The sequence below is a fragment of the Sycon ciliatum genome, chromosome 8 (genome assembly GCF_964019385.1).
Source record: "Sycon ciliatum chromosome 8, ocSycCili1.1, whole genome shotgun sequence".
Lineage (NCBI taxonomy): Eukaryota > Metazoa > Porifera > Calcarea > Leucosolenida > Sycettidae > Sycon > Sycon ciliatum.
In genome coordinates, this window is record NC_088650.1 from 31999973 (window position 1) to 32015272 (window position 15300).

Genomic DNA, 15300 nt, shown 5'->3' on the forward strand with positions numbered 1-15300 from the left:
AACGAGTTGCCTGTGAATGCTTTGCGTGCGTCACTCTGTATATTGGCACATCAGGTTCACTGTTCTAAGCCATTAGTACACATAATTTGCCACACGGTTGCCTTGTCCCAGATCCCAGTGGAAACCTTATTTACCGGTATGCGTATTGTCACTGGTGCAGCGATGATAATCCAATGTTGGGTATGGTGGGTTGCATGTACATATACATGTAGGTCTGGAGTGATGATTACACGCAGTCAGACACCTCTCCAGGTGAGCTTGCAGTCTTCCTCGACCAGTGAAGACTAAGTGGTTTCGAATGCACTCAATGCACAGTTAAAGCCATCAGGGTAGGAACAATTGCTGGTGCTCTAGCTCATTAGTTCAAGTACTTGGTCAAATAAAAATTAATCAGGACACAAACAAAATACTGGAACGATTAGAACTGGAACAGCTACTGGAAATACTGGAACGATAGCGTGCACGCGTGTGTGAACGATTGGTGTGAACTACGGCAGTTTACTACTTCAGTACGATTCAGACTCTAAATTGAGATATGGTCGATAAGCTCTCTCTCTCTCTCTCTCTCTCTCTCTCTCTCTCTCTCTCTCTTGGGTAAGTGAGGATGTTGTGTAGAGCCTACAGAGTGAGTGCAACAGTACCACCAAAGTGTCTTATTGAACATCATGCTGTACCTCTGTTTTATGTTTTAAAAGGTTGAAAACAGTGGGTCACAACGTATGCCCTAGATTTCACTGACTTGTCACAGATCTTGTCAGACAATCAGATATGCACAATCTAGCAAACTGACCAGTAATACACTTTCTCAATCAATGCCTGGGTGGATAAATTTAGATTTTTTTGGGCCATAAGTAATAATTACAGTGAGGAGTTCGGCCACAACTCCTGCACAAATACCGGTACATACGAATCACAAAGCCCTAAAAAGAAATACTAAACAGCAATGGCTGCCTCTGAAACCGCCAGCGTGGCGGGAGGCTCTTGTTGATCAATTCTTCCGAATAGACCTAAATCTGTCAATGAGCTTGCTTAACGGTATTGGATGTGTCCTGCTCTATTTATTTCACCTTGACAAATCTACTGACGAGACTGTGTCGGCCATTAACAATGGTGTGGATAGGTGTACTTCCTGTGTTCGATACAAATTTTCTATACTAGTAAGACCCCATTGGTCGCTGCCTGTACTGTTAGCAGGGTGGCCAAAGGCCAATGTTGGCACAATACCTTGGGGGAAGTCACTTCCCTCACGACTACCTTTCAGTATTTGCAAATCATCTCAGGAGCTTGCAGCTGCATGGTTTCAAAGCACTCACTCAAGAACATTTGAAACCTTGATCATTCTGCATTGTTCTTTCCCTTAGTGTCATTTGAACACATTCGAATGTCAGACGATTTTTGCACCGCTGCATGTTCCGCGCACTAACCAGATTAATGCCAATTCAGTTCTACCTTTCATGCGACTCAAATGCCCTTTTCTACAGACACAAAGTACGTTCCGGATACTTGGAATTGTACCGTAGCATCTCACTGCCATTAAATTCCAACACCAATTCAAAGAAGATGTGAAACGTAAAGCACAATACGCAACATTAATAAGAATATTGTTGTGCAACTACATGTATCTCTGACCAACTAGACACTTATTGGGAAATTGACCTTGTGCGTGTCAAAGCAGTAGTGCAGTGGATGACATGTCAGAAGGAACTTGGGGTGTACACAAAAGCTCTATTCTCGAAAAGAATGAAAAGTGATAAGTGATGGAACACATCCTGTGCATTGGTTATTGAGGTCCCTCTTGCAAGTTGCCATCGCAGAATGCCTCAGCTGCTTCGAAGTGAGGCGCGCTACCCCTTCTTTTCACTTGAAGGCGAATTTGGGCAAGAGGATTTATACACACCTATAGATAGAGAGAGAGAGGGAGGGAGAGAACAAAGTCAGGTAAGGCCACTTAACATTACATGTAGAATCAACGGTACGCGGTACTGCAAACGCATCATTTCTGCTATACTGTAATATCCGTCATGACAACGAAGTTGCACGAAAGATTTGGCGGTCATATTACCATGCACTTCTGGTGGACAAAAGATGGGTACAATGTGGTGTGACTATGCATGGAGTATGCTTTGTCTATATTGCATTCTACACCCATAAAGTGTACTTTACCTCGCCTAAGTACTTTGCAAAATGTTGAGTGACTGGCGATTTCTTCCTATCCGCCTTAAACTCTTTAGCATTACGATTCATGCACGAGCAATAATAATGCACGTTGAATATTCTAGGCCAATGCAAGAGTTGTCTGATGATTGGTGTGGCGATAAACTTTGACCAGCAACGCGATGAATTTTGATCCTCCCTCTTTCTGTAAGAGAATAATAATTATATTATGCGAATTGCACATTGAAAGACTTTCCAGGCAGTTGTTTGTCGAACCTTTAGACACTGCATATTGCTCAATTGTACTCACGTCTGTGTGCTGTGATGTATACAGCCCATTTTGGTTTTTAAAGCAGACTAAATCCCTACCTAGCTGAACAAGCTAGCAAACGTACCTTGGCGCGTACGAGGAGACCATCATCAGTGTCTCGGCTGATGTAGGACGTAGCGGTAAAGTCATGGAACGGTTTGTTGCCATTGTAAGCCGACTCGACCAGACCACGGACCTTCGGGTGTGACGCACAGAACAAACAGTGGTCTTTAAATGATAGGAAAGTATCCGCTGTGATAAGAGAAGATATGTTTACGTCATCATACATACATGTACATTATACATGTTCATGTTTATATACTCGATCTGCAGATACAACTGTTTCGTTCTTTGTGCACTGAACAGCGCAGCACAGAGAAAATGAGGCCGAACCTGAAAGCAATGAAAAATAATTTTTCCCAATCCAGATTTCAACCAGGCCCGAACGTACCTTGCCAGAGTGCATATATGTACACGTAAATTTCTCGTTAAGTGAGACATCAATCTTGAGTTCAAAATTAACCAATGGGCTACGCTTGCAACAGAAGTAGGCGCGATAACATGCGTCTTTGCTCAACTCAGGGTTTGACCTCATTATTAGTGTAGTGAGCTGAGGTGTAAAGAGTGAGAGGTCGAATACAACACATTCTAACCAAATAATAGTTATTATGCTGCCCATGTTGCAAGAACCACACCATGCAAACTTACACCGTCACAGATGTTCTGAATATCAGCAGTTGCAGGTCTAGGTGACGACCATTTGGAGGGGTCCAACGTTCCGCCTCCTATTACAGGTCCGGGTCCTCCCACCGGAATTCCGCTGATGCTCATCTTGATTGCGCTTTGGAAGAATTTACACTGGAACTGAGTGATTGCTTGCAGAAAGTGTGTTTGATTCGGCACCGCTTGGATCGCGCTTATATAGGCAGTTGAGCAGTCTGTGTGTTCGTTATAATACTCTCGGCGTGACCCATATCCTATCCAGGGTGATAAACACGATGGTATTGTTTTCGTTACTAGTGTGGCGTTCTATTGACTTGGGGTGTATATGAAAGACACCCACTAGGTCGGAGTCTCCACAAGCAGCGCACTAACCGATTACGTAGTCATAGAGCAAGCCTTTGGTTCAGTGGTGACGCAGGGCAAGAAATCAAGGTACATGTTTGAAGGTTTATCATGATAACACTTTAGTTTGTATGGTATGTCCTATACATAAATACATGACAAAACCGAACAATTGATCCTGTTGCGGTGGTTATGGCAAACAAAGGTTTTTTCTGCTGTAATTGACTTTGTGAAATTGCACACCGAAGGCGCCATGTCAGAACATCCAGCTGACAGTAAATCAGGGTTAAAGGCGAACATGACACCTGGAGAACGGCACATGGTAATCATGCACGGATTTGATCTACTAACCCGGCCTTCACTCTCCGCCGAGCCATGAAAATAGCAGTTTCCGTGAATGAGCAGTTTTGAAGGCATGTGAAGGCTGAGTCTGTATACACTGGAACAAGTGACGGCCAAGGTGTTGAAATAATACTGGCAACGCTGGTTAGGTCGGCCTAATAGTATTCTTTGATTGGCGACATGTCAAGAATGCCAATGCGGATGTGACAGCTGGCCTGTGTTTTCTTTGCCCTTGACTGGCCCCACGAACAAGGGATCACAAACAAGCTGCTTACACAGGCCGTACATTGTTTGGCAACTGAGCCACCTGTCAATGATGAACTGCGTGTTGATCTTCAACACATTGCGCCTGTAAAGGTTCTCTTAGTCTATTGTTGCACCACACAATAAATATCGGAAACCACGGCCAGCTATCCATAGCGCCATGGACTGCAGGCCACTAGTAGTTCATTAGTGGACGTGTTGCCTGCAATTCACTTGGGGATGTCCTCCACTTGAATTCGATAGAACATGAATTACGTCAGTGCATGCAGGCTCCCTGAATTGGTTGATTTTCATGGTATAAAGGATGCATTGTGCACGATTGCTGTACGTGTGTACCATTCTTGAATGCAATAGCTCCACGTGGTACATGAGTAAGGTATCATGCACTTATGTTATTCAACAAATATCATTGCGACTTCTCGTAACATATATGCTGGCACACACAGCGACAAAGACGGGAACAGCGACAACACACGGAGTGAAGTGTAGTTCACCGCAGCCAGATGTGACTCTCTGTAATTAAATTTTACGTGTAGGATGTTTCTCTTGCCGCTTTTGATGTGGTGTTCGGCTTCTGATCTACATGCAAGGGGGGGCAAGGGGGGTGGCATATAATTGAACAGCTGCAACACATCCAGTGATTGACTTACATCGTTACTGAATCTTTATCGATCTCGGGTGAATTATTGACGCGATTGAGACGATGTGATGCATTACCATGCTCTGACCCAAGCTAAGAAAAGTAAATTTCCACCGCTATGGTTTTTACTTGAACCGTATTGGCATACATGTACATGTAGTGGACAACTTTCCGTACACTCAGAACCATAATAAATTATTGAAATCTTGACCGACCCATTCAAAAACCCTTTTACATCCTACCAGATACACCACAACGAGTTTAGAATGCTAACCGTGGTTCGCTCAGGGCCACGGTACATGCATCCTGTGTTCTCCACGTAGTCTAGCTCCAACGCAGTCTCCTGTTTTGCTAGCCACTTCAACTGCATTCAGTTGCATCGTGGTGCGCGTTTAACTATAGCTTTTCCAGTCACCGTGCCTGTGGAGAAGAATATGGAGAGGAGTTGCAAAGGAGCGTCTTCATGGCCTATACAGTAAGAGGTCGAGTTCTGATAATACTTAATCTCAGGGACTGGGAAAAAGTTATGTTATGACTACCAGTCCACAGGTAACGAGATAATATTATTATACTAGTAATTGAAGGTCCCTTTTTCTCATTATACAAAAGAGAAAGACCAAGGAACTACAAGTTACGCTATACTGTCCACTAACACCACCAGTTACTAAACAATCAGCCTTGGTCTTTCTCTTTTGTACAATTAGTTAAACCTAGGCTCTCCACCTGAGTCCTTTTTCTCTTAACATATTACTATTGGGCCGAGGAAGGCGAAACAAAACAAAGACAAAAAAACAAGAATGGGTGTGTAGGCGCTACATGAGCTGGTGAGGTGAGGTGGATTCCTTCGATCAAGGGTCTCGGGATCGCCGTACACGGCAAGCACCATGGTGTGTTTGGACGCAATCACAACTATAATTATTATTGTTTTCCCGTGCATGGCATGTACATGTACATATAAAGGACACAACCAGGATTCAGCAATGAGCATGGGATACAACGGTTGCGTTGGTGGAAATTCGGCGCGAAACGACACTCGAACCCAGGCGCTAGTCACTTCAGTCGATCATGGACTCGTACTCGTTCACGAGTTGGTAAAACTCTCTACTGTGTGTGATTGTCTATTGGATTTAATATAACGTCGGCGGAGATTACGCACTCCATGGCCGTGAGGCACAAAATGTCGGGGAAAAAAACAACGGAGTTCTCAAATACTAGTACAGTGATGGCAACGTGAAGTATGCGCGGATGCCGAGACCATTGGTCGGCGGAGCCTGCAGCACCCCATCACCACCGCTGCGTAGCATTTGCAGCCCCATTCAGTCAATGTCTTGTTAGTCTGTTGTTTTGTCATTTCCTGCTTCTTTCTTCTTTTACGAATTGGGTGCGTGGTTTCAAGTAAAAAATAAATAAAAAAATAAAATAAAAACTGAAATCCGACCCCCTGAGCGGTCGGTTCACGTTCTAGCGGCCTCCGTTTGGTAGTTTTACCATCTGGTGTTGGGTCTTTGCGATGTGAGCTCATCGCTCAGGGGGTCGGATTTCAGTTGCCAGTACTGTGCTATAAGATTGGTAGGTGTCTTAATTTCCCCAAGTGCAGTCAGTTTCTTTAGAAAATGGTTTGTTTCGTGACCATTTTACCTACTCGGGAAGGTCTTCTATATTTGCCCAGCTGAACGTACCTTGTCAAATCAACTGTGAATAGCGCTATCTCCATGACAACACGGCGGTTGACGACCCCCACCTCTCACTTCTCTTTATCTCTTTCTCTCTCTTGCGGACTCCCTCTCTCTCTATATCTATCTATCTCCCTCCCTCCCTCTCTCTCCCTTGCCTCTCTCTCTTTTTTTTTTCTCTCTCTCTCTCTCTCTGGCTCTTTGCACGAAGAACTGCCAAACAATCCCCTAGTACTGCAGAAAGCCACTCGTCTGTGAATACTACGTGGCCAATGACAGTTCTATTCTTTCCCCGGGTATCCATTATGCAGTTATGAATTGTGAGTACTAGCGCAGCACAGGGTGCTCTTGTGTTGGCTATGTTCACTGTACGTACATGTAAACCTCTGAGAGTGCAGTCAGTTAATGTAACGAGATAACATGACCAATTAATCACAACACTCACGTCCATAACGCGTACTCAAAAGGCAATGAGGTCTATATTGCCGATTTACAGAACAAACAGATTCGTGAAAATACGAAAATTTGCTAGAAGATACTAGAATAACTACAGAGTTTGAAGAACGGGGATTTCCAACAGTAGTTAGAATTTCGAGATTAGACAAAGACCATAAGTACTGTAGCTGTGATGGTTGAGATCGCTTATGTACATGTACAGTGTACACAGTACTGTCGCTGCAGTCATTCATGAGTATGATGCAGTTTATGGGTCAAAGAAATAAAGGTTTTAACACGAATATAGACGATGACCAAGAGTGAAATAAGCTGTAGATAAACAGATCATCACCAGGGTTGGTCATTCAGAGGACCATCACAGACCACTTGTTTCAGCTGCGGAGGACCTTGAACTCCATCCAGAAGTGGTGGTTGGAACACTTCGATACGAATCAGGGACACGTCGTTTATTTGAACCTGCATAATAGACAGCAGAGTACATGTATGGACGTACAGCTGAGGTCAATCAACCGCACGATGGAAAGTACTAAGATTTCAGCCTTCATTACAAGTAAGAATAACTCTTGTCCATTTCAATACTTACCTTCAACGTACCTATAATGTACATGTATGTGCTACTGTGTCGACACTGATTTAAAGAACGGTGAAGTCGCATCTTCGCCTTATCCGTGTGTGAGTGTAATCCAGAAATACTCACCGGACTGCTTTCATCGTCCTCGGTTAAACCAGTTTAAAACAATATCCTCCATAATTTTACCCATGACGGCGCTACCAGCAGGACTGGACAAAGCTGTGGGACTTAGCGTTGAAAACCCCATTTTGAATGCGTTTCCATTATACGTTTCTCACCTTGACGCGATAGAGCATCCCTGCCACAACAGCCTGTATGTAGAGCTTTGCAACGAATTCTCCAAACTGGTTTCCTCCGTTAATCCTGTCCTGAACCTCGATTCGAACCTAGGCATAGTTACACACGCAGTTAGGCAGATTAAAAAATTATTCCTAGCTTCAAAAATTGTTCTATTGGACTTGCCCCATTATGTCGCACCAAGAGTACATAGCCTCCCAGAGTGTGCAACGCATGATCCAGCTCTGTATAGGGTCTTGGTCGAGCGTAATCGGATCTTATCATGTCATGGGTACACTCCACACCAGCACAAGGCCGCTCTCGAGGCAGGGCACCGTTATTTTTGATCCGAGAGTACCCGCAACTCCCGGGTTTCCCTCAGATGTGTACGGTATTATGAGGCAAAGATTCGATTATGCTCGATCAAGACCCTATGCAGAGCTGGATCAGGCGTAATGTTAAGATATCCAACCGGTTTGTTGAGATTTTTGACAGCGTATGGTGAAAAGACTTCAAGGTCAAGTCTCAAAACTTTCTCAACAAATTACAAAGGTATAGTTGACTATGCTGCAGATACAAATATGAATGCGGGATGGAGTACTATTCATTGCACTGTGAAGTGGCGAAACTAACACACCTGGAAAACTTCATTACTGCTCGCTCAATTACACTTTAGAATGCACTCGCAGCACTCGACATAGTCCTGCTTACCTGGTTGCAGATTTCACTTATACCCAAATCAGCTTCCTTAGGTGGATGGCTCCATCCTCCCATGATTTTTGGACCTTGCGCCATGGTTGATTCGCAAAGATATCGGACCAAAAAATAGCAAAACTGGATATACTAAGAGTTTAAAAGTCTGACGGAAGAAACTCTTGGGTCCACGCTTATATTTCACTCTCGGCTTATAGTGCGCGCAGTTGGCGGATGTGCGGGTATTTCACTATTGAGGTTCGCATTGGGGACCACTCGTCGCTTTGCAACAAAGCTGGGAAACGGAAGTCCGGCACAGAATATTACAAGTTGTGAATGAGACGTGGGTGCGTATGTGTGCGTGTGTGCGTCTTGACGTTACGGCTCATCTCATTTGTTTTCCACACCAGCATTCCTTATCAACTGTCTTAGTTTGACGATGATTGCCAACAGAAGATTCTTGTTTTGCAGATGTGGTGTGTTCTTGTCAGGTAACAACATACGGTGGATAACCATTCCATTCTGTTCCCGGGTATCAGCTTTGCGCTGATCTTATACACTAGAACTACAATCACAGTACAAGGATTGCTTGTATTGGAGGTCACGTACATTAAATTATAATGATCTATTCTGCTCATGAATTGTCGCCTGTATACTGTCACTTGTCCTTAATCACAACTATTCACGTTTTGGAGATCAAGTCTACAGGCAGAAGGAAGGTGTTACCATGGGCAACCAACTTGCTCCTCCATTTGCTATTATCTTCATGCACTGCGCCGAGACCCGTATGTTGGAGATTGCCACTCTCAAGCCAACTCTCTTTGCAAGGTACATCGACGATACAATTTTATTTTTGGATCTATGGCTTAGCTGCTCTACGTATATTACTTGCCCACTGCAATTGCCAGCACCCTATTATCAAGTTAACGTACGAAAGTAGTGAAAATGGACCTGTTCCATTTCATGACGTTCTCTTTGAGGTTACTCCTGCCGGCACCATTACACACCGCCTGTACAGCAAGCCTAGTGACAGTGGCGTCCACGTGAATTCCATTCCAAAGGCACTGATGATGTCCTCACGGCGCTGCACAATGGATGGGTCCGCACAGTTGCTGCTGGGGGCCATGCCCAGGTTATAGCACTGGATATGGCTGGCACATTTGACCGCGTGTCACATGCAGGTTTGATCTACAAGGCAGCGCAAATCGGAGGGACGTTATTGCAGTGGATCACGAACTACCTCTCGAATTGCCAGCTCAAATTGGTTATATACGGGCAAACATCAACACCTCTTGCAACCTCAGCTGGAGTTCCACAGGGTAGCATACTTGCCCCCACGCTCTTCCTCCTTTACGTCTGTGACATCGACCAGTGCCTAACACCAGGCACTAAGCTGAGCACGTACGCCGATGATATTACACTGTACCATCCCGTGCTACCGACTGGTGATCCTGCAAGCCCCGGACACAGGCTAGGCTCCGGCGGATTATGCTCGCGAAATCATGGAATTATGCTTTCATGTATTATGCTTTGGGATGCCGGGATACTTATTCACTCTGTTTTATTTATGATGCCTCAAAGTTCGGAAAATTGTGCCATTTTCGTACTTGCAAGTGGCCATATGTACAACAAAATGTTACATGAGCATTCCCATACCAAGGTGTCCATGCATGCTAGAGATCAACATGAAAAAGAGAAAACATTACTTCTTCTATTCATTAGTTGACCTCTTCCGTAAAAAGATTGTTTTTGAAGAAGGGCTGAGGCTTCCTGCAGCTTCATCTCTGAAAGGAATTCGAGCGAACACACCCATTCTCATACCGCTGCACATCATAGCCAGTTGCGTCATTTTACAACGTGTTTTTTGGCACTTGGCCATCGTCAGTTCATAACAATGAATACCGTTGAAGCCACACAAGAGCAATATATGTGTACGCAGATTGTAGTGCCAAAAAAGATGCGAATTATGTCACCTAGTATGCAGAGGGGGGGGGGGGGCAGAGAGATAGAGAAGGTGCAACTAGCACATCACGGAGAAGAAGCTGCAGAAGATAGCGCGCCATTGCATTGTGCTCTGTGAAGTGAGGGCGCGTGCCATGGCGTTACGCGGAGTGTAGCGCCAAAAAAAGGTAGCGAGTTATGTCACCTCTATGCAGAGGGGGAAAGAAGGTGTAAGTGTGCACATCACGGAGAAGAAGCAGCAGAACTGAAGACAGCGCGCCATTGTGCTCGGCGAATCGAGGGTGCATGCCAAATAATTTTGGTGTTAATTCTATCACATAACAGGATTTTTTATTGCCAAAATGAGTTTGAGTTACCTTAGAAAATTATCATGTTCAATTGTCTTCGTAATCAAGTCGTTATACTCGTCCAACCAATGTCACCGTCAATGGCCTCTAGGCTCCGGAGGATTATGCTCGCGAAATCATGGAAATATGCTTTCATCGATTCTCGCATTATGCTCGCAAAATCTTCATAATTATTATGCTTTGGGAAGCGGGGATACTTATCCACTTTCTTGTACTTATGGAGCCTAAAAGTTCGGAACATTGCTTTTTTCGTACTTGCAAGTGGCCATTCGAAGTACAACAAAATACGTGAGTATCCCCATGCCAAAATAACTTCTGCTGCTCGTGCATTCTAGAGATCAACATAGAAGTTCAACTGTCTCCGTGGTCGTCTTACTCGTCCAAAATTTCAACCTCACCCTGCGAATGATCAGCCCATCTCTCCCGCAGCTCCACCTCTCTTTCCGTCATGACCGAACATCAACGGTATGACTGCTAAATTATTAGAATAATATCCACTAGATCAAGTGCATACACCAACATCGATATTTGCAGTAGGAGTTGTCGAAAGATTATAGCCTGAATTCATTTTATGGCTGCTAAAATCTAAATTTCATGATTTCGTGTCATGCATAATGTACATTTACAAGTGCATGTACGCGGAATGTTGCGGACTACCCATCGATATCTCGTCTGCCCCAAGTGCAAGGAGGACGAGTTCGAGCATACCACAATGTATTGTCATGATTTTTACCCTGCTGTTCACTGTACTTAATTGTGTAGCCTACATAGTAGAACTGTAAGACAACCATGAAGTTATGCTCCTACCTCCGAAAGGATGCCAAATTATGCTCCAAACTTTCAACCACCAAATCATGCCAATAATTATGCCGGATTAATCCGCCGGTGCCTAATGGCCTCGCCCTGCGAATAATATGCTCATCTCTCTCGTAGTTACACCTCTCTTAATCATTGTTGTGATTTGCTTTCAAGCAATGTGCATAATCAGTAAATTGATGTTGCTGGTTTTGTTTTGTTTTTTTTTGGTTTCCCATTCTCGGGGCCTTCTATTCTGTACTCTTAGTAGTTGTACTTGTGTACTGTTGAGCTATCCAAATTCAAATAAACACTAAAAAAAACTCTCCTTCCATCATGACCGGACATCAACTGTACCTGAATTATTATTAGCGCAATATCCAAACATGTATCATGGCTGCTAATTTCCAGAGGTTATGACTTCGTAACATGCATAATAATGTACATTTGCGCGGAGTTTTGCGGATAACCCGTCACCACAAGTATCTCATCCGCCCCGGAATACCTGATAAAGACTAATTCACTCGCATATTCTGCTACATGTACTGTATCAGTGTGAGAAAGAGCTTTGAAGAAGACGAGCCTGAGCAGACAATTTCATGATTGCTATCCTGCTTTTCATTGAAAACACTAGCTGCTTGACCTCCGAACCCTTTACCATGCAGACCACCAGCACTGATCAGTTGCATTGTACACAATTGTGTAGCCTACATACTAGAACTGTGGTACAATCATGTAGTTATTCTCCTACCTCCGAAAGAATGCCAAATTATGCTCCAAATTTTCAACCACCACATTATGCCGGCGTAATTCGCCGGTGCCTAGGCTCTGCACATTTGTGCACTGAGCACTCTGCTTCCAGCTGCCTTGACAGGCCTAGTTTGATCCATATACAACGCATGCTGCCACCCCATCCACTAAATCAAGAACAGCTGTTGCATAATTCAGTGTGGACTTTCTTTGCCTCGACTGTTGTATCATAACAACTTCAAGACAAAACTGTCATGATAGGCCAGAGAGCATGTCATGCCCTGTCAATGCCCTGTCAGCCTATCAATAATTATGTCTTGTGAACATATGTTCCTCCAGTGTGACCCTGGATTGCTATTTTCATAAATCTACGCAGTGCGTGAATGATAGTCTTGCCTCTCGTATCATACAATTTTCATCCATTAACATATGTTATAGTTCAAATCTGAAGGTGTACGACGGAATAGAATACATGTACCAGAATTGAGAATCCATAAATACAAAATACAAATTAAATAGAAGTCAGAATGGTTGACTAAGAAGACCATCAGATGCAACTGCTAAAAGCTCAGGGGGTATTGGTTTCGCTGCTGTTTGGACGAAAAGGAATACTCGGATTCGAATCAAGACATCCTCACTGATCTGCACCTACAGCAGAGAGAGAGAGAGAGAGAGAGAGAGAGAGAGAGAGAGAGAGAGAGAGAGAGAGAGAGAGAGAGAGAGAGAGAGAGAGAGAGAGAGAGAGAGAGAGAGAGGGAGAGAGAGGGAGAGAGAGAGAGAGAGGGAGAGAGAGAGAGAGAGGGAGAGAGAGAGAGAGAGAAAGAGAGAGAGAGAGAGAGAGGGAGAGAGAGATAGAGAGAGTCGATACTGTGAGCCTACATGTATCACGTACAGTGTACACAGAATATGTATGCACACAGACACATAATTATAGAGAATGGAGCATGCACACCACCAACACGTCTGAGCACAGTCACTGGCAATGCAAATTGCATGCTGAAAATGTTACAAGTACACAAGAGTTTCGGAGACAGCGGTTTTAATATAGCTACAAAGAGGAGTAACTGTGCTGTAAGCATTGCTGAACAAATACTCTCTTTCCCTTTCGTTGTGTGCCTTGCGATCGTCGTAAAACATTTTACACATACATGTCGACATTATAGGAAACGCTTACCGTGGAATTAGTCCTCTTTGTAGCTATATTGAAAATGTGTTTCAAGATAATGTGCAGAGAAAACAGTATGCGCAATTGCTGAACCCTACTCGCCCTAGTCTCTCTGCTGCATGTTGAGGGAAAGTCCCGGCTGGGAGGCTTACAACAGTTTTCGCCATTTGCTGAGCGAATACAACAGTGCTTACTTTGATGCGATAGTCTGCTCCTGTGGTCACCAGCCGAATGTAGGTTTTAGCAGTGTATTGCTCAAACGGCTTTCCTCCGTGCACCCTCTCCTCTACCGCTTTCCTGACCTGCACATGAAGGCATACAAATTGAGATGCAAAACATTGGTTTATTACGCCAAGTCCTACTCTACATGGAGTGTACAATGTAGGTTCGGATCAAATTTCCTTCTACTGTGCATCACCCTTCGCGTGTACGGGATCATCATGCCAGTACTTGTGCGTATACTTGCTTTGAATACGCAAGCACACGGCCTACATTACATGGAAGCGAATTTGAGAAAGGGGTATAGGAAGGAGCAGGAAGGTTGAAGGTAGTCCTATGAGCCAAGTTTAAAATGTGTTGCAGCTCTTGTCCCATGGTTAATAGCACAACTCCTTCACCCCTGTTCATTACAACCTTCCGTTTTCTTTCCTCTATTTTCCACAATATCCTTTAAAATTTTATTCACAGTGGGTTCAATGTCAATAGGCATTATGCCTGTTTCGATTTCCGCTATAAATAAAGTATACACACACATGAGCTACAAACCTATCGTCGTTGTCTGTTATTCTTGTTTTATTTTTTTGATCTTTCGAATAGATCCCGTGCATTGAGCACCTATCATCGAACATGAGTTATGTGCCTATCGCCTGCTGTCTTACATTTATTTTTGTTTTCCTCCCTGCCCACTCTGCCTGTCTTCTGGCACATGCGAATACGTGGACTTACTGTTGACGTAAACGCGGACGTGCGTATAATAATAATATAATAATAATACACACACACCCCTCAGTTTAGACCAAGCACATGGCCCACTATGGACAGATTGATCATTCATTTCCAAATGAGAAATACATCCATTCATTCCAGTCTCCACCTGTAGAGAGTGGTGTAGGATCCAGGCAAGAATGCTACGCAATATTGACAACTGCGCCGAAAGTCTTTGAATTAATGTACAGTGGCACTAAAGAAAACTTTATGCCTGAAATCTATTGTGCGTTCCGCGATTTGAAGGGTAACACCTGTGGAGAGGATAGCATACACCTACTAATACATGATCCGTGCTGATGGCACTGGGCACTGTTGAAGGTGATGAAGTTGCACGCCACAGCGCTGTAAAGAATCGCACAATCTAGCTTTAACATGTACATTTCACATAATCATTGACTAGAGAAACATACTTCGAAGTAATAGAATCATATGCAAGGAAATAGTGGGTTTCGCTCACCTGGTCGCAAATGCCTTGTATTTCTGAATCAGCGGGTTTAGGTGGCTGATCCAAGCCTCCTATTAGAATGGCTTGTTCTGCTAAATCAATCCCTGCCTGTACTTCCAGGTCCATGGTGCAATGGCAACGATGACAGTGCTGAAAAGCGCCTAGTACTAGTACATACTACTTACTAGCAAAGTAAACTAGAACACTTTCTGAGTAATAACTGAGGCAAGACGGCACACACAGCTATAATTATAGCGCTCCACACCAGTGTGTGGCAGCGGATGTACCCGGGGCAGCTGGGGTAAAAGTCAACAAAGCTGCATCCTGTAACCTGGATGTACACAATGCCGTTATGCCGTGTACTAGTACGTTTGAGTAACGTCTCGTGATGAATGGCTAGACTTG

The 15300-nt window shown here is 44.0% G+C and overlaps 2 protein-coding genes and 1 long non-coding RNA gene across 3 annotated transcripts; all 3 read right to left on the minus strand.

The window, feature by feature from the left end:
- Positions 1-1503: 1503 nt before the first annotated feature.
- On the minus strand, positions 1504-3368 carry LOC135822772 (uncharacterized). Its single transcript, XM_065335600.1, has 3 exons — positions 3173-3368; positions 2550-2660; positions 1504-1897 (listed from the first exon to the last, which is right to left on the minus strand). Exons 1-3 carry the CDS (start codon positions 3293-3295, stop codon positions 1781-1783), a joined length of 351 nt encoding a protein of 116 aa, XP_065191672.1. The 5' UTR covers positions 3296-3368; the 3' UTR covers positions 1504-1780.
- A 3426-nt stretch (positions 3369-6794) lies between these two features.
- LOC135822773 (uncharacterized) lies at positions 6795-8762 on the minus strand. Its single transcript, XM_065335601.1, has 3 exons — positions 8463-8762; positions 7754-7861; positions 6795-7360 (listed from the first exon to the last, which is right to left on the minus strand). Exons 1-3 carry the CDS (start codon positions 8544-8546, stop codon positions 7232-7234), a joined length of 321 nt encoding a protein of 106 aa, XP_065191673.1. The 5' UTR covers positions 8547-8762; the 3' UTR covers positions 6795-7231.
- A 3862-nt stretch (positions 8763-12624) lies between these two features.
- On the minus strand, positions 12625-15196 carry LOC135822774 (uncharacterized). The gene is made up of 3 exons (XR_010554540.1): positions 14908-15196; positions 13658-13765; positions 12625-12946 (listed from the first exon to the last, which is right to left on the minus strand). It is a non-coding gene; the product is annotated as an uncharacterized LOC135822774 (long non-coding RNA).
- Positions 15197-15300: the final 104 nt, after the last annotated feature.